Source organism: Oncorhynchus tshawytscha, linkage group LG08, assembly GCF_018296145.1.
Source record: "Oncorhynchus tshawytscha isolate Ot180627B linkage group LG08, Otsh_v2.0, whole genome shotgun sequence".
NCBI classification, from domain to species: Eukaryota; Metazoa; Chordata; class Actinopteri; order Salmoniformes; family Salmonidae; genus Oncorhynchus; species Oncorhynchus tshawytscha.
This window is the reverse complement of record NC_056436.1, coordinates 22,309,814-22,334,323: the sequence shown is the minus strand read 5'-3', so window position 1 is coordinate 22,334,323 and position 24,510 is coordinate 22,309,814. Positions and strand designations below refer to the sequence as shown.

The window sequence follows — 24,510 nt, the reverse complement described above, 5'->3', positions numbered from 1 at the left end:
TTTTTTTACTTCCTGTGGCATCGGGTGCTGTAGGTGTCCTGGAGGGTGGGTAGTTTGCCCCCGGTAATGCGTTGGGCAGACCGAACCACCCTCTGGAAAGCCTTGCGGTTGTGGGAGGTGCAGTTGCCGTAGCAGGCGATGATACAGCCCGACAGGATGCTCTCAATTCTGCACCTGTCAAAGTTAGTGAGGGTTTTTGGTGACAAGCCACATTTTTTTCAGCCTCCTGAGGTTGAAGAGGCGCTGTTGCGCCTTCTTCACCACACTGTCTGTGTGCATGGACCATTTCAGTTTGTCGGTGATATGTACACTGTGGAACTTAAAACTTTCCACCTTCTCCATTGCTGTCCCGTTGATGTGGATAGGGGGATGCTCTCTTTGCTGTTTCCACGATTATCTCTTTTGGTTTGCTGACATTGAGTGAGAGGTTATTTTCCTGACACCACACTCCGAGGGCCCTCACCTCCTCCCTGTAGGCTGGCTGGTCGTTGTTGGTAATCAAGTCTACCACTGTAGTGTCGTCTGCAAACTTGATGATTGAAATGGTGGCGTGCATGGCCACAGAGGCGTGGGTGAACAGTGAGTACAGGAGGGGGCTGAAAAAGCACCCTTGTGGTGCTCCAGTGTTGAGGATCAGCGGAGTGGAGATGTTGTTACCTACCCCCGTCAGGAAGTCCAGGACCCAGTTGCACAGGATCTCAAGCTTGTTGATGAGTTTGGAGGGTACTATGGTGTTGAATGCTGAGCTGTAGTCAATGAACAGCATTCTTACATAGGTATTCCTCTTCTCCAGATTTGATAGGGAAGTGTGCAATGTGATGGTGATTGCATCGTTTGTGGACCTATTGGGTCTGTAAGCAAATTGAAGTGGGTCTAGGGTGACCGGTAGGGTGGAGGTGATATGATCCTTGACTAGTCTCTCAAAGCATTTCATGACAGAAGTGAGTTCTACGTGGCAATAGTAATTTAGTTCAGTTACCTTAGCTTTCTTGGGAACAGGAACCACGGTGGCCATCTTGAAGCATGTGGGGACAGCGATTGATTTAATATGTCCGTAAACACAACAGCCAGCTGTTCTGTGCATGCTCTGAGGACGAGGCTAGGGATGCCCTCTGTGCTGGAAGCCTTGCGAGGGTTAACACGTGTAAATGTTTTACTCACGTCGGCCACGGAGAAGGAGATCCCACAGTCTTTGGTAGTGGGCCGTGTCGGTGGCACTGTATTGTCCTCAAAGCGCACAAAGAAGCTATTTAATTTGTCTGGAAGCAAGACCTCGATGTCCGCGGGGGGGCTGGTTTTCTTTTTGTAATCCGTGATTGTGTGTAGACCCTGCCACATACGTCTCGTGTTTGAGCCATTCAATTGCGACTCCAATTTTTCTCTATACTTACACTTTGCTTGTTTGATTGCCTTACGGAGGGAATAACTACACTGTTTGTATTCAACCATTTTTATAGTCGCTTTGTCATGATTAAATGCGGTGGTACGTGCTTTCAGTGTTGCACGAATGCTGCCATCAATCCATGGTTTCTGGTTAGGAAGGTTTTAATAGTCACAGTAGGTACAACATCTATATGCTTCCTTATAAACTCGCTCACCGAGTCATCATATACGTCAATGTTATTATCTGAGGCTACCCGGAACATATCCCAGTCCACGTGATCGAAGAAATCTTGAAGCGTGGAATCCAATTGGTGAGACCAACGTTGGATAGACCTAAGCACGGGCGCTTCCTATTTTAGTTTCTGCCTATAGGAGGGAAGCAACAAGATGGAATCATGGTCAGATTTGCCAAAAGGAGGGCGGGGGAGGGCCTTGCATGCATCTCGGAAGTTAGAGTAGCAATGGTTGAGCGTGTTACTTGCTTGTGTACCGCAATTGATATGCTGATAGAATTTAGGTAGCCTTGTTCTCAAATTAGCTTTGTTAAAATCCACAGCTACAATAAATGCAGCCTCAGGATATATGGTTTCCAATTTGCATAAAGTCCCGTGAAGTTCCTTGATGGCTGTCTTGGTATCCGCTTGTGGGGGGATATACACGGCTGTGACGATAGCCGAGGAGTGTTCTCTTGGGAGATAATACGGTCGGCATTTGGTTGTGAGGAATTCTAGGTCAGGTGAACAAAAGGACTTGAGTTCCTGTATGTTGTTACAATTACACCACGAGTCGTTAATCATGAAACCTACACCCCCGCCCTTCTTACCGGAGAGATGTTTATTCCTGTTGGCGCGATGACATGAAAACCCTGTTGGCAGTATGGACTCCAACATCATGTCCCCAGCTAGCCATATTTCCGTGAAACATAGTATGTTACAATCCCAGATATCTCTTTGGAAAGCAACTCTTGCCATGATTTCATCGACTTTGTTAATAACTTGGGACTGGTAATATACTCGGAAGTGGTGGGTTGTGTGCGTGCATCCCAAGCCTCGTTAGAAGACCGCTCTGGCACCCTCTCCTCCAGCGGTGTTGTTTTGGGTCGGCATCTGTAATCAGTTCAAATGCCCTGGGAGGTGCAGACAAAGGATCCACTTTGAGAAAGTCATATTCCTGGTCGTGGGGTGGTTGTGCTGGCAAGTTGACGTCTCTCTGCTATCCAATAATCTTCCCGGTTGTATGTAACAACACTTAAGGTTTTCTGGGCTAACAATGTAAGAAATAAATCATAAAAAAACAAAATACTGGACTAGAAGCAAAGCTGCCATCTCTATTGGTGCCATCTTGTTACTCCAAATCAAAGTACTGTATAACATATACAGTACTTATTGTGCACTCACGTTACACACAGGGAAAAGCAGGCACAGCTGAAGAAGGTCAATGGGGGCTGAGATGAAGGAAGCAAAAATATCCTTTAAAGAAGAAAACACAGAGCCTGCTGTGGATGACCTACTGTAAGCTCAATTACACAGTAAAATATTACCCACACGTATTAATGAGTTGAATGGGCCAAGTACAATATCCATATGAATGCATTATTCATCCATGGCAATGAGCATCAGAATACATAGGAGGTCATACAGGATGTGTCATGCACTGAGTGGTTTGGAAATCCACCAGGATTATTATTACTTCATACTCTTCTGTCAGATATGACTAAATCTCCCTTCACTCCCTTTCAGCAAAGTCCAAAATAGCATGCCGATGCTATTGTAGTTGTCTGCTATGCAAATATGTGTGCTAGAGCCGTGACATGACAATATATTAAGATGTATTATAAACTGGGTGGTTCGAGCCCTGAATACTGATTGTCTGACAGCTGTGGTATTTCAGACCGTATATCACGGGTATGCCAAGAAATGTATTTTTACTGCTCTAATTACATTGGTAACCAGTTTATAATAGCAATAAGGCACCTCAGGGGTCTATAGTATATGGCCAAGGGCTAAGGGTTGTATCCAGGCACTCCGCGTTGTGTCGTGCTTAATAACAGCCCTTAGCCGTGGTATATTCACCATATACCACACCCCCTCGTGCCTTATTGCTAAATATGATATGGCAGCTGAGCAACTTTATTAGTATCAGTTATCAAGTAAGTCAAAGAAACGCGGCCAACTCAGACTATAATTGGGCAGCTTTCTTGACACCTGCCTCAAGAATCCCCCATGTCTTGATGCACACCATTTCTTTTTTGTTGGGCGATTGAGACCGTGGGGGGACGATAAAGATTTCTCAGTTTGACAGGAAATGGGCTAAGCCTAAGGCTGCTCGATACTCCCACATTTTACAACCTGCAGCGGTTGCCCATGGCTACGGCCTGATAACTACCAAACATAGATACGATCCCCCAGGATACGTTGCAACGGGGTCTCAGTCAGTGCCCAGCTCCCACTTTGATGTGTTCCATGTTCTGTGTACTCAGCTCTAAAGGTGGAACCATCAAGCACCAGTAAATGCTGAGGAAGCCATGCTGTAAAGAGCATCATCTATTTATGGAGACATGTCAAATTAGGCTACCTCGTTGTCACTTACAAAGCTCTCTCTTTGTCTTCTTCTTCGATAACAATAACCCAGCATCAGCTGCCACCTCCTCCACTATCATAAATGTCTGAGTGAGCTGCTGTAGCCTATATGAGGAGGGCTTTATGCAATAGTGAAGTGAGAACACTGAGCGGTGTGAGTTGTACTGTCACTCTGAACTGCAGATTGCCCTCCACAACAAACAAAGGCAGTACAGAAGACTATGGGATAAATCCTTCATCCTGCTCAACAGACTGATCACATTAGGTCAGGTTATCAGATTTGTTCTGCAAACCAAGATATGAGGGAGTTTTCTAAGTGTTTGATACACCCCTTTTTAATATCTCTCTATTTTGTGATGGGGGGAAGGTATCAGTTATAATATTGCAGATTGTGAGTTCTATCAATTTAATTATTTGCATAATTTCTCATTTATTTTCTTTATTATAACATCATTTTGCAGAGCCTAGCACCCCTCCATGATTGGAGTAAACTAAAGGACAACAATACTTCTAAATCAAATCCAAGTTTATTGGTCACGTACTAGGCTTGAGTGGGATCCAGACTTTCATATCATCATACCGTCCTTCTCTCATCCCGAGATTTACGGTATTACCGGCATAACACACAAGGGGGCGCTAAAAACACATGGGCCTCTACTACCAGAATGATAACAAAATTAGCACAAACAAATAGACGCTGTTAGCTAAATGCTAACGAGCGAAAACTAACATAAAGTAGTTACAAAGACTGGCAAATCCAGCTCCTAAGTTATACAAGCATAGCTAGTAGCTACCGAATTTCATTGTCGGTGAGTGTGGAAATTTACTAGTGAAAGTGAATGAGAGAAATTGTGCAAATGAACAAAGTTGTGATGCATGCTTTTCTGAATGAAGAGCATCATGTATACACAAAGCCGAGGGAAGAAAATTTGAGGAGAAAAAAATGTTAGTAGGAAGCACAGGAAAAATTGGCAACTGTACAGATAACTCATCCAGAGTTCTTTTGACTTCTGTCAGAAAGAGATATCTGATGGCAAACATTTAGTAGTGTAGTGTAACTTCATCAACTCATGTGCGCTGCACAACAAAGACTCGCCAATAGATATAGAACGCTATAGACTTACCAGCTCCTGCTTTCTTCCATTGTGCTATTTACAAACAAACACGGGACTGGCTCAACTGTTCTGGGGAACTAAGGTAAGCTTCATAATTTAAAATAATGTGACAGGTGAAATGCTTTATCTCCTAACGCATTGCACAAGTTGACTGCAGGCTATTGACTTAAAAAGGAGCTACAAATATTGAAAAAGGTAAAAAAAAAAAAAATGTTTTTACAGTATTGACGGTATTGAAAAACCATCTCGTGGCTTTTTCCAAATACCCGGTATACGGTATGTACGGTATACCGCCAAAGCCTATCGCGTACACAATTTGGCAGATGTTATACCGGGTACAATAAAATGCTTATGTTACTAGCTCCTAACAATGCAGTATAATGTCAAACAGTACACAAATAATCAATAAACAAATAAAAATGCTGGAACGAATCCAATCATCAACCCAAATAGCACTGTAACAGTAATCCAAATGCAATCGATGCGTATCTACACCAGATGAATTTACACAAGATATACCAGGAATTATACAGTATGTACAGCAGTATATATATTAGATTCATCCTGGTTTCAACTGTACTGGGCAGATGGTAGACAGCGTGTATGGCATCGTATGGGCGAGCGGTTTGCTGATATCAACGTTGTGATGGTACAGTATGGGCAGGCATAAGCTACGGACAACGAACACAATTGCATTTTATTGATTGCAATTTGAATGCACAGAGATTTCATGACGAGATCCTGAGGCCTATTGTCATGCCATTCATCCGCTGCCATCACTTCATGTTTCAGCATGATAATGCATGGCCGGCCCCATGTCGCAAGGACCTGTACACAATTCCTGAAAGCTGAAAATGTCCCAGTTCTTCCATGGTCTGTCTCCAGACATGTCACCCATTGAGCTTGTTTGAGATGCTCTGGATCGACGTGTACGACAGCGTTTTCCAGTTCCCGCAAATCTCCAGCAAATCCACACAGCCATTGAAGAGAGGAACAACATTCCACAGGCCACAATCAACATCCTGATGAACTCTATGTGAAGGAGATGTGTGCGCTGCATGAGGCTAATTGGGGTCACACCAGATACTGACTGTTTTTCTGTGAGGTAGCTGTGACCAACAGATGCATATCTGTATTCCCAGTAATGTGAAATCCATAGATTAGGGCCTAATGAATTCATTTAAATGGACTGATTTCCTTATATGAATTGAAACTCAGTAAAATCTTTCAGCCCAATGCATTTGCCAAGACATGACCAACCTCAGCCATGATCAGCTACAATATCAAATGAGTCTGTGTGAACTGTATATTTACCATATTCTTTCCTTCATTTAATCCAAAACATGACTCATTCAAGAGATGAAACTTGTCCAAAAAATATGTGAACATACCCCTATCCCCAAAACTAATACCAAATGCTGACAGTAGAAACTTTTTAAAGCTATGGGGATGGGGAGAATGTTTGTCAGCACAGACGAGCCTGAGGAGATGCCCAAAGGGCTGAAGAGTGCTGCCTGGAGTCATAGGGTTATGGATTGATGGAGACTGTATGGCTCTGTGTGACAGATCAGTCACTGGGGCCATGGATCCGGCTGACTCTACAGGACCAGCATGGTCTCTACAGCACTTACACGCCCACATGGAACCAAGCTTAAAACATTAGCCCTGCATCACTGAGTGATCGATGGGAGAAGGTTACACCTCAGCTTACTCTTAATCAACGATAATGAAATGCTATCTCTTTGGCTCAAGTTCTGCTGTAATATGGCCAAACAATATGGCTATTTATAGTGATCTTATAGAGTATATTTATTATGAAAATTATATGGCATATTCCTTCAATTATATTGTGTTAATAATCTTAAACAGTGTTTGTAGGTTATTTGATGTATCATTTCATAATTGTCTGTTGTAGACAGCAGGCAGCGTTATCGCTCTCAATTTAGCATTCAAGAGTCATGGTGTTATGATTGCTGCCTATTAATCCATGTCATGTAATGCTTGAGGGTGCCTATACTTTTGATTTAATAAAGAATTCCCTTTTAATTTGTAATTACTGAGGCGGAGCCACCATATGCAAATAGTTTATGAAACACAAAATAATGCATTGTTTGAGCACTTCTATTGAAGGACATTTTACTATGAGATTCTGCTCACCCCTTTCATCAAAGAGAATGAACAGTGGCAACTTTGGGTTACCTAAACTCACTGAACTTGAGCACTGAAATATACAGTACAGGGAAGAAGACAACCTTTGATTTATGCCTGCGACCTTCAAGCTGAGGAGGTCTTGTGTGGTGGGCTTCAAAAGTGCTCTCCCTGCAATGCATAATGCATAGCACATGTTACAAGAACAATCAACATTAATTATTTGCTTGAAGCTTTACTGAAAACTATTGTCAAAGACCCCAGCCACCCGTCATAGACTGTTCTCCCTACTACAGCATGGCAAGCGGTACCATAGTGCCAATGTAGCCGGTGCTATACTGCCCCGCTGTAACTCTGCGTTGTGTGTGGTTGATTGAGACTATAAACGTGGACTTTGGAGATAAGGTAGTTTTAATCAAGCAGAACTGACTCTCTGCATCCTGCATCTGCATCCAAAAGGAAATAAAACATTTGTAGAGCACATATGTTCTGAGAATCGTCGCCTCTTTCTACAACAGATGCACAATAGGAGGGACTGGGATCATTCGAGGAGCTAGCCATCGTTCACACATACAATAGCCTGCTAATACCTATTAACCACATGTTGAATTCAGAATGTTGATATCATCCTAAAAAGTACAATTACAAGTGCATCTTAACAATACCATCCACTTATGAGTAACCTCTAAATATACATCATTATTCATGAACAAAAAACTGTGTGTATGACTTTGTACTTAAAAGAATCAAACTTTTCTGAAGACAGAAAAAGCGTGCCTACCTCTCTCAGTGCATCAAAATGATTTGAGCACGAGCACGCCGGGCAAAACGTAAGTACACACTCCCCTTCTCCCAGGATGCAGGCATGCATAAGAAATCAACACAACATATTGATTATATGAACCTGGTGAAATTCACATAGTACTTTAACAACTGTTACACCAAGTCTAGGGCAAAAAGGCTTCTCAACAGTTTTTATCCCCAAGCCATAAGACTCCTGAACAGGTAATCAAATAGCTACCCGGACTATTTGCGAACCCCTCTTTTACGCTGCTGATACTCTCTGTTTATCATATATGCATAGTCACTTTAACTATACATTCATGTACATACTACCTCAATCGGCCCGACTAACCGGTGCCTGTATGCAGCCTCGCTACTATATATTTCCTCACTACTGCTATTTTTCACTGTCTTTTTACTGTTGTTTTTATTTCTTTACTTACCTATTGTTCACATAATCCCTTTTTTGCACTGTTGGTTAGAGCCTGTAAGTAAGCATTTCACTGTAAGGTCTACACCTGTTGTATTCGCCGCACGTGATTCTCCTCAATTATGAATACATAATTGTGTACAATGTTATCTCTGTTCACATGTCCCATGCTTAGGCTATTCTCTGTTATTTACTCCCTGTGATAGACTACACCATAGAATTATGTACTAGAGCAATTTAATCTCTGTGGAACATGACCCCAGCCCATCCCCACCACCCACCATCAACCACTATCTACTGCTGGACAAAATCCACAGCAAACTCTGCAGCCAGCATTAGAAAAGTTCAGCTTTTATAGAACGTCTATTCTCTGTAGGAAAGAGACTTATGACGGCATCAATTATATTTTGGAGATGAAGTGGATGTAGAAGGTCCATCGGTTTTCAGGCAGTGCCGGAATACTGAGATGGATGGACAAAAAAAGCACCCATGTTCTCATTGCAAAGTCAATCTTCAAGACTCCAAGGACTCAAAGCTTGGAATTAGCTTCACCTCCATTAAATTAGCCTATCCATTCTGAGAAAAGCACGTTCATAAAAGTCCAGCATGCTGAGTCTGCTTTAGTGGGATTAAAACAGACTGTTTGAGGGACAGAGAGCATGAATTGTGTGAAAATGACAGAAACCTTCCAGAGTCAGAGCACTACTGTATGAGGCTTTAACTAACTCACATTTGATGCATACAATAGAACAATGTCTGTACTTTCCATTGAAAGCATTTTAATTCAGTCAGTTCAATCTATGAACTGAATGGCCCTTAAGAGATCAATGGGAACTTTTTCATTCATTAATTTAATTCTGTGTTATCTTCTGAATTGGCTGAATTAAAATGGAATACAACTAGCTACAGGTAACTGCCAAAATAAAGGAAACACCAATATGTGACCGAAATGAGAGAACAGCTCACTGACCATTTTACTCGACCTAGCAGAGCTGGTTAGGCTGTTTTTATTTTATCCAGAGGGTTGGTGACTACAACTGTGTTGCTGGCAACAACTTAAGCTATTTTTCCAACGTTTACTGACACCAGCCTTATTCAATGGTGTTGAACGTTTGTAAATTAGTCAGTTATTCTGCACTCTGGCACACTCAGACAAGAGTGCTGTGAAATCAGAGTGGATAGCCACAGCAAATTTACCAGCTATGTCTATCAACAGTTGTCGCAGTGACATTCTATTGAAATGGTTACTTGCATGGTGGAGTCTTTTCTTAAAACATGTCGCTAGCTAGGTAAATAATTAACCATAATCCCAACTCATGACATTACTACCCTGCATGAATCTGCACATACAGTGGGGCAAAAAAGTATTTAGTCAGCCACCATTTGTGCAAGTTCTCCCACTTAAAAAGATGAGAGAGGCCTGTAATTTTCATCATAGGTACACTTCAACTATGACAGACGTAATCAGAAAAAAAAATCCAGAAAATCACATTGTAGGATTTTTTATGAATTTATTTGCAAATTATGGTGGAAAATAAGTATTTGGTCACCTACAAACAAGCAAGATTTCTGGCTCTCACAGACCTGTAACTTCTTCTTTAAGAGGCTCCTCTGTCCTCCACTTGTTACCTGCATTAATGGCACCTGTTTGAACTTGTTATCAGTATAAAAGACACCTGTCCACAACCTCAAACAGTCACACTTCAAACTCCACTATGGCCAAGACCAAAGAGCTGTCAAAGGACACCAGAAACAAAATTGTAGACCTGCACCAGGTTGGGAAGACTGAATCTGCAATAGGTAAGCAGCTTGTTTTGAAGAAATCAACTGTGGGAGCAATTATTAGGAAAAGTAAGGGCCAAAATAATGGCCTTCCCAGCAAGATGGGTGGTTAATTGCTCAATTAACTCAGGAACCACACCTGTTTGGAAGCACCTGCTTTCAATATACTTTGTATATTGCTCAAGTGTTTCCATTATTTTGGCAGTTGTCTAATTGACAAATTAGCAATAATGATACTATTGAGACTATGATTAATTATAGCTTAAATTATTTAACAGATGTACACTACTGTTCAAAAGTTTGGGCTCACTTAGAAATGTCCTTGTTTTTTGAAGTAAAAGCAAATACATTTTTTCCCTGACACGGATGCCATAGTTGCCCTTTTTTTGTCCATTAAAATAACAACAAATTGATCAGAAATACAGTATAGACAGTGTTAATGTTATAAATGACTATTGTAGCTGAAACGGCAGATTTTTTATGGAATATCTACATAGGCGTGCAGAGGTCTATTATCAGCCACCGTGTTCCAATGGAACGTTGTGTTAGCTAATCCAAGTTTGTAATTTTAAAAGGCTAATTGATCATTAGAAAACCCTTTTGCAAATGTTAACACTAGAGGTCGACCGATTAATCGGAATGGCCGATTTCAAGTTTTCATATCAATCGGAAATCGGTATTTTTGGACACCGATCTGGGCGTTTTTTTTTTTTACACCTTTATTTAACTAGGTATATTGTGTCACTTCTCTTGCAAGAGAGTCAGGGTATATGCAGCAGTTTGGGCCACCTGGCTTGTTGCGAACTGTGTGAAGACTATTTCTTCCTAACAAAGACAGCCAACTTCGCCAAACGGGGGATGATTTAACAAAAGCGCATTTGCGAAAAAAGCACGACTGTACCACTGTACGACTAAACCATAAACACCAATGCCTTTCTTAAAATCAATACACAGAAGTATATATTTTTAAACCTGCATATTTAGCTAAAAGAAATCTAGGTTACCTGGCAATATTAACCAGGTGAAATTGTGTCACTTCTCTTGCGTTCATTGCATGCAGAGTCAGGGTATATGCAACAGTTTGGGCCGCCTTGCTTGTTGCGAACTAATTTGCCAGAATTTTACGTAATTATGACATAACATTGAAGGTTGTACAATGTAACAGTAATATTTAGACTTATGGATTGTTGGGGAATAATCCGAATTAGTTGGGTAACATAGATAAGATGTTTTATATTCATTATATGCTTGTGAGTTACTTCTCATCAGAATGTCTATTTTTGGATAATACTGTTGGCCGGTTGCAGTTATCTGTTCTCTGACATGGGGTCAGTTACTTGGGCCGCAGAGAAGGGAGGGGTCAAGCTTGTCTTCATATGTAAACATATCTTTTAAATCAATTATCTCTTGGCTCCACAATGTCTGTGTGCCAGTCACTGTGTCTCTGTGATCCTGTCAAGGAGGGATGTATTTGATAAATGCCTGTTGATAGGTTTTGTTTTTTGGTCCTGAGAGCGAGAAAAGACATTGTTTAGGAGACAAAGCTGAATGATAATTTATGGCCAATGCTGTCTGGCTATGTGTGTCTTTGCTATAAAGGATCTCAGTTGCAATGTGTAAGGACTCAGGATTCATTTATAGACACTGAATTGATCTGAGAGTCACAGGGTTGTGATGGAACTCATATAATTAAAGATGGACTTTATGATAACTCTGATTTGTGTGTGGTTTGCTCTCATGATTTGGTAAATACAGGAAATTTCCACGACAGGATGCCACCCGTTAGATAAAAAAACGGAACGGTTCCGTATTTCACTGAAATAATAAACATTTTGTTTTCGAAATGATAGTTTCCATATTCGACCATATTAATGACCAAAGGCTTGTATTTCTGTGTGTTATTATGTTATAATTTAGTCTATAATTTGATATTTGATAGAGCAGTCTGACTGAGCAATGGTAGGCAGCAGCAGGCTCATAAGCATTCATTCAAACAGCCTACGTCCAGAGTGCAACTGCAACGTTTCCTGGGATTTGCTAACTTCTAGCGCCGCTTTATCCTGGGGTTACAGCACCCTGGCTTCCCCCCTGTCCGCACTCACCTCACCCAAGATTCCGTTCACATGGTCCCCAGCTGCTGACCGGGCGTTCCGGGACCTCAAGCACTGCTCCACCACTGCTCCCATATTGGTTCATCCAGTTCATGATGGAGCCCGATGCTTCAGATGTTTGAGTGGGGCGCTGTCCTATCCCAGCGTTCTGCCCTGCACCTCAAGTTACATCCATGTGCCTTCTTCTGCCATCGCCTCAATGCCACAGAGAAGAACTACAATGTGGGGAATCGTGAGGAGTGGAGATAATTGTTGGAGGGGGTGGAACTTCCATTCATTGTGTGGACGGACCACAAGACGGCACTCAGCTGGGGAATAGGGAAGCATGTTTGTGAGGTGCTGCATTCCCAGCCGAACCCTGGAGGGGGGAGGTGCAGATAACTGGATGTTTGTGCCTGATGCTGTCAGCTCCTTGGTCCTGGAGTGGCCCACTCCTTCAGGCTTGCCTGCCACCTGGGCTCCCATCGGATCCTGGCCTATGTGTGGCAACACTTTTGGTGGCCAACCATGGTTAGACGTCTCCGCGTTCGTAGCCACCTGCACAATCTGTGTGGAGAACAAGACTCCTCAGCAAGCTCCGGCTGGTCTTCATCAACCACTGCCTGTCCCTCACCGTCCTTGTTCTCACATATCCCTGGACTTTGTCACTGGTATTCGCCAGTCACTGGTATTCGACAGTAGTGGACCGGTATTCCAAAGCCGCCCACTTCATTCCTCTCCCCAAGCTACCCTCCGCCAAAGATGGTGCAGTGGATCCATGGACTATCGGTGGACATGTTCTCCAACCGGGGTCCTCAGTTCTCGTTCCGGATCTGGAAGGCGTTCTGCATGCTCATTGGGTGAAGGTGGTTTCACCCTCAGTCCAATGGCCAGTCGGAGCCAGCCAACCAAGACCTGGAGACGACTCTTCGCTCCTTGTCTCATTATCCCCACCACCTGGAGCTAGCAACTTGTGTGGGTTGAATACACCCACAACACCCTGCCCTGCTCTGACTCTGGGCTCTTGCCTTTGGAGTGTTCCCTGGGATATCCCTCTGCTCTTCCTGGAGTAAGAGGAAGAGGTCGGCCTAGCCTCGGCCCAGATGTTTGTTCGCCGCTGTTGTTGTACCTGGAAAAGAAAAGAGCCCGGTCGGCTCTTCTCAAAACCACCTCCAGGTATCGATGACAAGCGGACTGCCACCGGACCCCAGCTCCCCGGTATTGTCTCGGGCAGAGGGTATGGCTGTCCACTCATAACCTGCCCCTCCGGATGGAGTTCTGCAAACTTTCCCCCCACTTTAATCAGTCCTTTCCCTATCTCCAAGATCATTAGCCCTTCTGCTGTTTGTCTTCTGTTGCCCCGTACCCTCCGTATTCATCACACTTTCATGTGTCTAGGATTAAACCTAGATTAAACCTGTCTCACAGCCCTTTGTCTCCTGTTTTCTGCATCTGGGTCTTATCCTGAGCTTTGATAATACCCATACCGTTATGCAGCCACCTCCATGCTTGAAAATAAGGAGGCAGTTACTCAAGTGGAAGGGTTGTGTTGGATCCGCTCCAAACATAAGGCTTTGCATTTAGGCCAAAAAGTGTTTTATTTGCTGTGTTTTTTTGCAGTATTACTTTAGTGGCTTGTGGCATACAAGATGCAGGTTTTTATTTTATTTTTATTATGTATATTTGTATTCTTCTTTTCACTCTTGTCATTTGGGTCACTATTGTAGAGTCACTACAATGTTTTTGATCCATCCTCAGTTTTCTCCCATCACAACCAATGAACACTGTAGCTGTTATAAAATCTCCAATGGCCTAGTAGTAACATCCCTGAGAAGTTTCATTCCTGTTATGCAGCTAAGTTCAGAAGGATGACTGTATCTTTGATGTGTTTGGGTGGTTTGATGAATAATTATTAACTTGACCATGCTTAAAGAGATATTAAATGTCTGATATGTTATTGTTACCCATCTACCAATCACTCCCCTTCTTTATGAGGCTTTCGAAAAGTTCCCTGGTCGAAAAGCTCTGTGTAGTTGAATCTGTTCTTGAAATGTAATACTTGACTGAGGGACCTTACAGATGTTGGTTGTATGTATGGGGGGGGACAGAGTGAGTCCATGTAACTTACTATGTTTTTTGTTGTTGTTGTTTTTAATATATGCAGATAGATTGTGGCTTCTATCAATGTAATTGTTTGGATCATTTCCAATCACCCATATACAGTGCATTCTGAAAATATTCAGACCCTTTTACTTTTTCCACATCTTGTTACGTTACAGCCTTATTCTAAAATGGATTAAATAACTTAAAATCCTCATCAATCTACAGTCGTGGCCAAAAGTTTTGAGAATTACACAAATATTAATTAAGTCTGCTGCCTCAGTTTGTATGATGGCAATTTGCATATACTCCAGAATGTTATGAAGAGTGATCAGATGAATTGCAATTAATTGCAAAGTCCCTATTTGCCATGCAAATGAACTGAATCCCCAAAAACATTTCCACTGCATTTCAGCCCTGCCACAAAAGGACCAGCTGATATCATGTCAGTGATTCTCTATTTAACACAGGTGTGAGTGTTGACGAGGACAAGGCTAGAGATCATTCTGTCATGCAGATTGAGTTTGAATAACAGACTGGAAGCATCAAAAGGAGTATGGTGCTTGGAATCATTGTTCTTCCTCTGTCAAACATGGTTACCTGCAAGGAAACACGTGCCGTCATCATTGCTTTGCACAAAAAGGACTTCACAGGGAAGGATATTGCTGCAAGTAAGACTGCACCTAAATCAACCATTTATCGAATCATCAAGAACTTCAAGGAGAGCGGTTCAATTGTTGTGAAGAAGGCTTCAGGGCGCCCAAGAAAGTCCAGCAAGCGCCAGGACCATCTCGTAAAGTTGATTCAGCTGCGGGATCAGGGCACCACCAGTACAGAGCTTGCTTAGGAATGGCAGAAGGCAGGAGTGAGTGCATCTGCACTCACAGTGAGGCGAAGACTTTTGGAGGATGGCCTGGTGTCAAGAAAGGCAGCAAAGAAGCCCCTTCTCTCCAGGAAAAACATCAGGGACAGACTGATATTCTGCAAAAGGTACAGGGATTGGACTGCTGAGGACTAGGCTAAAGTCATTTTCTCTGATGAATCCCCTTTCCGATTGTCTGGTGAATCCGGAAAAAAAGACAAGGTGAGCGCTACCATCAGTCCTGTGTCATGCCAACAGTAAAGCATCCTGAGACCATTCATGTGTGGGGTTGCTTCTCAGCCAATGGAGTGGGCTCACTCACAATTTTGCCTAAGAACACAGCCATGAATAAAGAATGGTACCAACACATCCTCTGAGAGCAACTTCTGCCAACCATCCAGGAACAGTTTGGTGACGAACAATGCCTTTTCCAGCATGATGGAGCACCTTGCCATAAGGCAAAAGTGATAACTAAGTGGCTCGGGGAACAAAACATTGATATTTTGCATCCTTGGCCAGGAAACTCCCCAGACCTTAATCCTATTGAGAACTTGTGGTCAATCCTCAAGAGGCTGGTGGACAAACAAAAACCCACAAATTCTGACAAACTCCAAGTATTGATTATGAAAGAATGTGCTGCCATCAGTCAGGATGTGGCCCAGAAGTTAATTGACAGCATGCCATGGCGGATTGCAGAGGTCATGAAAAAGAACACTGCAAATATTGACTCTTTGCATCAACTTCATGTAAATGTCAATTAAAGCCTTTGACACTTGTGAAATGCTTGTAATTATACTTCAGTATTCCATAGTAACATCTGACAAAAATATCTAAAGATACTGAAGCAGTAAACTTTGTGGAAATTAATATTTGTGTCATTCTCAAAACGTTTGGCCACGACTGTACACACAATACCCACAATGAAAAAGAGAGAAAAGGTTTTCAGATGTTTTTGCAAATGTATTAAAAATTAAAAACAGAAATACCTTATATATATATATATATATATATATAAGTATTCAGACCCTTTGCTATGAGACTCGAAATTGAGCTCAGGTGCATCCTGTTTCCATTAATCATCCTTGAGATGTTTCTACAACTTGATTGAAGTCCACCTGTGTTAATTCAATTGATTGGATATGATTTGGTAAGGCACACACCTGTCTATATAAGGTCCCACAGTTGACAGTGCATGTCAGAGCAAAATCCAAGCCATGAAGTCTAAGGACCTGTCTGTAGAGCTCCGAGACAGGATTGTGTCGAGGCACATATCTGGGGAAGAGTACCAAAACATTTATGCAGCATTGAAGGTCCCCAAGAACACAGGGACCTCCATCATTCTTAAATGGAAGAAGTTTGGAACCACCAAGACTCTTCCTAGAACTGGCTTCCCAGCCAAACTGAGCAATCGGGGAAGAAGGGCCTTGGTCAGAGGGGTGACCAAGAACCCAATGGTCACAATGACAGCCTCCAGAGTTCCTCTGTGGAGATAGGAGAACATCCAGAAGGACAACCATCTCTGCAGCACTCCAAAAAGCAGGCTTTTATGGTAGCGTGGCCAGACAGAAGCCACTCCTCAGTAAAAGGCACATGACAGCTCGCTTGGAGTTCGTAAAACGGCACCTAAAGACTTTCAGACCATAAAGAACAAGATTCTCTGGTCTGATGAAACCAAGATTGAACACTTTGGTCTCAATGCCAAGTGTCACGTCTGGAGGAAACCTGGTACCATCCATATGTTGAAACATGGTGGTGGCAACATCATGCTGTGGGGATGTTTTGGAGCAGCAGAGTCGGGGAGACTAGTCAGGATCGAGGGAAAGATGAACGGCGCAAAGTACAGAGAGATCCTTGATGAAAACCTGCTCCAGAGTGCTCATGACCTCAGATTGTGGCAAAGGTTCACCTTCCAACAGGACAATGACCCTAAGCACAAGGCCAAGACAACACATGAGAGGCTTCGGGACAAGTCTCTGAATGTCCTTGAGTGGCCCAGCCAGAGCCCGGACTTGAACCCAATCGAACATCTCTCTGGAGAGACCTGAAAATAGCTGTGCAGCGACGCTCCCCATCTAAACTGACAGAACTTGAGAGGATCGGCAGAGAGGAATGGGATAACTCCCCAAATACAGGTGTGCCAAGCTTCTAGCGTCATACCCAAGAAGACTTGAGGCTGTAATCACTGCCAAAGGTGCTTCAACAAAGTACAGAGTGAAGGGTCTGAATACTAATGTAAATTAGTATTTCGTGCTTTGTCATTATGGTGTATTGAGTTTAGATAGATGAGGGGGAAAAAACAATTTAATCTATTTTAGAATAAGGCTGTAACGTAACAAAATGTGGAAAAAGTCAAGGGGTCTGAAAACTTTCGGAATGCATTGTATATACAGTACCAGTCAAAAGTTCGGACCCACCTACTCAAGGGTTTTCCTACATTGTAGAATAATAATGAATACGTTGGTGTCCTTAAGCCATTTTGCCACAACTTTGGAAGTATGCTTGGGGTCATTGTCCATTTGGAAGACCCATTTGCAACCAAGCTTTAACTTCCTGACTGATGTCTTGAGATGTAGATATACTGAAGCAACATCATTTTCCTGCCCCATGATGCCATTTATTTTGTGAAGTTCACCAGTCCCTCCTGCAGCAAAGCACCCCCACAACATGATGCTGCCACTCCTGTGCTTCACAGTTGGGACGGTGTTCTTCGGCTTGCAAGCGTCCCCCTTTTTCCTCCAGACATAATGATGATCATTATGGCCAAACAGTTCTATTTTTGATTCATCAGACCAGAGGACATTTCTCCAAAAAGTACGATCTTTGTGCCAATGTGCAGTTGCAAACCGTAGCCTGGCTTTTTTTATGGCGGTTTTGGAGCAGTGGCTTCTTCCTTACTGAGCGGCCGTTCAGGTTGCACTTTTCAGGTTGCACCGTTCAGGTTGCACTTTTCGCACCAAAGTATGTTCATCTCTAGGAGACAGAACGCGTCTCCTTCCTGAGCAGTATGACAGCTGCGTGGTCCCATGGTGTTTATACTTGCGCACTATTGTTTGTACAGATGAACGTGGTACCTTCAGGCGTTTGGAAATTGCTCCCAAGGATGAACCAGACTTCTGGAGGTCTACAATTTTTTTCTACTGATGTCTTGGCTAATTTCTTTAGATTTTCCCATGTCAAGCAAAGAGGCACTGAGTTTGAAGGTAGGCCTTGAAATACATCCACAGGTACACTTCCAATTGATTCAAATTATGTAAATTAGCCTATCAGAAGCTTCTAATGCCACAACATAATTTTTCTGGAATTTTCCAAGCTTTTTAAAAGCACAGTCAACTTAGTGTATGTAAACTTCTGACCCACTGGAAATGTGATACAGTGAAATAATCTGTCTGTAAACACTTGTTGGGAAAAATTACTTGTGTCATGCACAAAGTAGATGTCCTAACCAACCTGCCAAAACTATAGTTTGTAAACAAGAAATTTGTGGAGTGGTTGAAAAACTAGTTTTAATGACTCCAATCTAAGTGTATGTGAACATCTGACTTCAACTGTAGATGGGTCAAAACAAAATATTCCTTTGGTGAAGTTATTAATTACACTTTGGATGGTCAATACACCCAGTCACTACAAAGATACAAGAGTCCTTCCCAACTCAATTGCTTGAGAGGAAGGAAACCCCTCAGGGATTTCACCATGAGGCCAATGGTGACTTAAATAGTTAGAGTTTAATGGCTGTGATAGGAGAAACCCGAGGATAGATTAACAGCATTACTAAATGACAGAGTGAAAAGAAGGAAGCCTCTACAGAATGCAAATATTCCAAAACATCCATTCTGTTTGCAACAAGGCATTAAAGTAATACTTCAAAAAATGTCACCACTGAGTACCACATTACTGGGGAGTTTTTCAGGATAAAAAATAAAGGGAATGGAGCTAAGCACAGTCCAACTCGTAGAGGAAAACCTGGTTCTGTCTACTTTCCACCAGACACTGGGAGATTCATTCGTCTTTCAGCAGAACAATAACCTAATACACAAGGTCAAATCTACACTGGAGTTGCTTACCAAGAAGACACTAAATATTGCCGAGTTACAGTTTAGACTTAAATCTGTTTGAAAATCTATGGCAAGACCTGAAAATGGTTGTCTAACATTGATCAAGAATTTTGAGAACAATAATGGGAATATGTTGCACAATCCAGGTGTGAAAAGCTCTTAGACATTCACGCAGAAAGACTCACAGCTAGAATCTCTGACAATGAATGGTGCTTCTACAAACTTAGGCATGACATACCAGCAACAAACGCTGCCACTACACATCTAAGTATAACTGATTAAATTATGAAAGACAAGCATTGTAATTTTGGATTCTGTAAAGTGAGTGTGGAAGAGGTGAAAAAATGATTGTTGTCTATCAACAATGACAAGCCACCGGGGTCTGACAACTTGGATGGAAAATTACTGAGGTTAATAGCAGACGATATTGCCACTATCTTCAATCTAAGCCTACTAGAAAGTGTGTGCCCTCAGGCCTGGAGGGAAGCAAAAGTAATTCTGCTACCTAAGAATAGTAAAGCCCCCTTTACTGGCTCAAATAGCCGACCAATCAGCCTGTTGCCAACCCTTAGTAAACTTTTTGGATTTTGTTTTGTTGACCAGATACAATGCTATTTTACTGTGAACAAATTGACAACAGACTTTCAGCACGCTTATAGGGAAGGACATTGAACAAGCACGGCACTTACACGAATTACTGATGATTAGCTGAGAGAAATTGATGATAAAAAGACTGAGGGAGCTGTTTTGTTAGACTTCAGTGCAGCTTATGACATTATCGATCAGTCTGCTGGTAGAAAAACATATGTGTTATGGCTTTACACCCACTGCTATATTCTAGATAAAGAAATACCTGTCTAACAGAAGACAGAGGGTGTTCTTTAATGAAAGCCTCTCCAACATAATCCAGGTAAAATCAGGAATTCCCCCATGGCAGCTGTCTAAGCCCCTTACTTTTTTCAACCTTTACTAACGACATTCCACTGGCTTTGAGTAAAGAGCTGCAGTTAGTTTCAGAATGGGTGGCAAGGAATAAGTTAGTCCTAAATATTGAAAAAACTAAAAGCATTGTATTTGGAACAAATCATTCACGAAACCCTAAACCTCAACTAAACTAAATAGATCATGTGGAAATCGAGCAAGTTGAGATGACTAAAATGCTTGGAGTAACCCTGGATTGTAAAACTCACGGTCAAAACATGTTGATACAACAGCAACTAAGATGGGGAAAAGTCTGTCCATAATAAAGCGCTGCTCTGCCTTTTTAACAACACTATGAACAAGGCAGGTCCTACAGGCTCTAGTTTTGTTGCACCTGGACTATTGTTCAGTCTTGTGGTCAGATGCCACAAAGAGGGACCTCAGAAAATTACAATTGGCTCAAAACAGGGCAGCACGGCTGGACCTTAAATGTACACAGAGAGCTAATATTAATAATATGCATCTCAATCTCTCATGGCTCAAAGTGGAAGAAAGATTGACTTCATCATTACTTGTTTTTCTAAACATGTTGACATGCTGAATGCACTGGGGTGTCTGTTTAAACTACTAGCACAGCTCGGACACCCATGCATACCCCACAAGACATGTTACCAAAGGTCTCTTCACAGTCCCCAAGTCAAGAACAAAACTATGGAAGGCACATAGTACTACTCTATTCCATATCAGGTAACTGATGCAAGCAGTAGAATCATATTAAAAAAAAGATAAAAAATACACCTAATGGAACAGCGGGGATTGTGAAGAGACACAGACACAGCCACAGACACACATACACATGATAAGACACGCACTCTACACACACTTAATGTGTTATGAAATGTAATGTCATGTAATATTTTGCAATTGTATACAACTTCCTTAATGTTGCTAGACCAGGAAGAGTAGGTGGGGATCCTTAATACAAATACAATGGAAAGTTTCGACTCAGGGGTGTGAATACTTATGTAAATTAGATATTTCTGTATTGAATTTTCCATACATTTTCTAAAAACATGTTTTCAGTTAATATGGTGTATTGTGTGTAGAAGTATGAGGGGAAAAATAACATTTTGATCAACTTTGAAGTCAGGTTGCAACAGAACAAAATGTGGAATAAGTCAAGGGGTCTGAATATTTTCAGAAGGCACTGCATGTGATCATATACAAATGTATGCAAGGTTTGAAGTAATTATGTTTTAGTCAAATATTTTATTTGTTTGGGCTTCTTGCGGTCAATTTGCAATCTAAAAATATGTTTGATTATGTTCCCAGCACCCTGACCATCCACTCAAGAACAAATCGGCCCGCGGCTGAATCTAGTTGATGATCCATGGTCTATGGTGTAGTCCCCTGTAGCCTACTTCAGTGATGTAAATGTGCAAGATAGTTTCCTTCCACCATATTTTTTTAAACCAGTCTCTGCGCTTTTTAAATCCAAGTCACATTGAGATTGACTTCATGACTTAAACCTAAGCTAACCTATCATCTGACCCATCACCGTATGTATTACTGCCCCCCAGTTGTAAGAAGTGACATCCCCAAAAACACTATAGGCTTACAACACAGTAGGCATGCTTTCTATACCTAACCCTAAAGCTAAATCTGAAACTTAATAATATAAAACCAAAATATGTATAACTATAACAAAAAAAACGATCAAATCAGGTCTAAAAACTTACTGAAACTAAACTGCATTTAAAATTAAAAACTAATAGAAATAAAAATGAATGCAAAAACACAAAACTACACCAATCTGAGAATGTTCCACATGTCAGTAGCAATATAGTTGACAACATACAAACGCAGATAGGCAGCCTACCCTTGTAATGGTCAATTCAATATGCGTTGAACTGAACTAGACAATAACAAGGATTTCCAACATGTATTCTAGGGTCTATCTGTCAATAGAACTAGCCTAATCTCCCAAAACATCTGTATTTTGGACATACTGTATATATTGCTAAAAAAGAGTGACAAATAGGCCGCAACATGTAAAGTGCTGGACGCATGTTTCATGAGCTGAAATAAAATATCCCAGAAATGTTGTATATGCAACAAAATGCTTCTTTCTCTCAAAATGTGTGCACAAATGTGTTTACATCCCTGTTAGTGAGCATTTCTCCTTTACCAAGATAATCCATCCACCTGACAGGTGTGGTATGTCAAGAAGCAGAAGCTGATTAAACAGCATGATCACTACACAGGTGCACCTTGTGCTGGGGATAATGAAAGGCCTGTGGCTAGAGTACTGTATGTTCATGGACCGCCACCAATGTTGTTTTAGAGAATTTGGTAGTACGTCCAACCGGGGGGCCTGAGGTCTGTAATAAAGCCCTTTTGTGTGGAAAAAAACTCATTTTGAGTTTCATGTGAAATCCATAGATTAGGGCCTAATTATTTTATTTCAATTGACTGATTTCCTTCTATGAACTGTAACCCGGTAAAATCTTTGAAATTGTTGCATGTTGTGTATATATTTTGTTCAGTATATCTTTACTTAGCCTATCTTAACATAAACTAAATGTGTCATCAATTTCTAACACTAAAAACAGAAATTGTATATCCCACGCCCTCAAATTTGATAAAACAAAAGTTAAGACAGGTATTCGCTTTTCATCCACTTTTTCCCCAAATAGCCTAAACCACTTTCTGACACATAAACACTGTGCATATTCTTACCTGTGCAGCCATAAATGAGAGATCCATACTGTTGCTATAGTCTAGTCAAACCAACTACGCACCCAAAAAGAAATGGAAAATGGGTGAATAGTTTACCCTATTCCCAAAAAGATCATTGGTCTTTTTGCACACAGCGGTCTTCAGGATCTGTATAATTGCATGTGAAATACATGTTGTTGACAATTTAAAAAAGTGTAATCAATTTTTATGTTACTTTGTAACACAATAACATGTGAAGAAATCCAAGGGGTCTGAATACTTTTGCAAGGCACTATATTCATCTCATTGGTGTTGAGTTCTGAGGCTTGGTAAGCTAACTTGATTTTTCTTACAAGTTAAAAAGCATTGGATCGGTGTAAATCAGGGCAGAACTATTCTCCCCTTTCATTTAAAATGTCAAGTTGAAGGCCGACTGCAGTACTCTAGGCATTGTTTCCAGAAAACAGGATCCCCCATTATAGTGAATGTGAAAATGGCGATCTTCATGGTCAATATTTGTGGACATAAAAAAAATATATCGAGCACCATCATTGTACCAATAATTGCTTCTATTTCACTAGATTTATGCCCTTGAACCTATTACAACAATTAAATATGTCACGCCCTCAATTTTGATAAAACAAAAGTTAAGACAGGTGTTCGCTTTTCATCCACTTGTTTCCAAACAGCCTAAACCCCTTTCTGACACATAAACACAGCGCATATTCTTACCTGTGCAGCCATAAATGAGAGATCCATACTGTTGCTCTAGTCAAACCAACTACGCACCCAAAAAGAGATGGAAAAATGGTTGACTAGTTTATCTTATTCCTCAAAAGATCATTGGTCTTTTTGCGCCCAGCGGTTTTCAGGATCTTTCTAATTTCATGTGAAATAAACGTCGATCAATTACATAGAAAGGGCAATTGTGTGACGAGAGATGGAGTTGACTGGTCTTTAGGTCGACATCTGCGCGAGCAAAGAGCGGGAGAATGGATGTGAGCTTGAGAGACAGAACGAGAAGAGAACATTGAATGATGCTGCTGTTCACTGAGTTCTCGAAGTCTATATGGACGGAGGCGGGTGGTCAACGGCTATAGACTGCTCCCCCATCTCTGTCTCCGTCTCTTTCGCTCTCTCTCTCAATTAGATGAATACTTTTGCACCGTTTTACGCAGCTAGAATCGATTACCTCTCGCGTTAGCTGTCACGACATTATTCTCAAACTCACGTGCCCCATCATGTAGTTATCCTGACCGATATTTTACAGTGACACAGACTAGGCTACAAAAGAAAACGACAGGTAAATTCGATTTTTTTTCTCTCCAATACTCCCATGAAGTTCATTGATTCTGAGAAGACCTAGCCTTTATAATCTGCCTACCTGCTTGAGTCAGATGTACAGCCTGGTCTCAGAGCAAAACGTATAATATTTACTAAAAATCTGTGCAATTCCTTTTAGTACTGCATGTTACTTTGTGTTAATTGATTTTACATTGGCCTATGTAAATCCGGGACACTCAAATGAATATGACATGTTACTATTG

At 41.6% G+C, this 24,510-nt stretch overlaps 1 protein-coding gene across 2 annotated transcripts in view; it reads right to left on the bottom strand.

Moving 5' to 3' along the window:
• The window catches only part of LOC112256785 (uncharacterized protein C14orf132), a 56,418-nt gene extending 32,163 nt beyond the window's left edge, over nt 1-24,255 (bottom strand). Inside the window, exon 1 of one of the 2 annotated variants that reach the window (XM_024430279.2) lies at nt 23,696-24,255. In XM_024430279.2, coding sequence (XP_024286047.1) covers nt 23,696-23,722 — 27 coding nt within the window. In that variant the 5' untranslated portion in view covers nt 23,723-24,255. Of the gene's footprint in view, nt 1-22,984; nt 23,011-23,695 lie in introns of those variants that run through there. The other variant, XM_024430280.1, reaches the window with a different exon arrangement.
• Between the last annotated feature and the right edge of the window lie 255 nt (nt 24,256-24,510).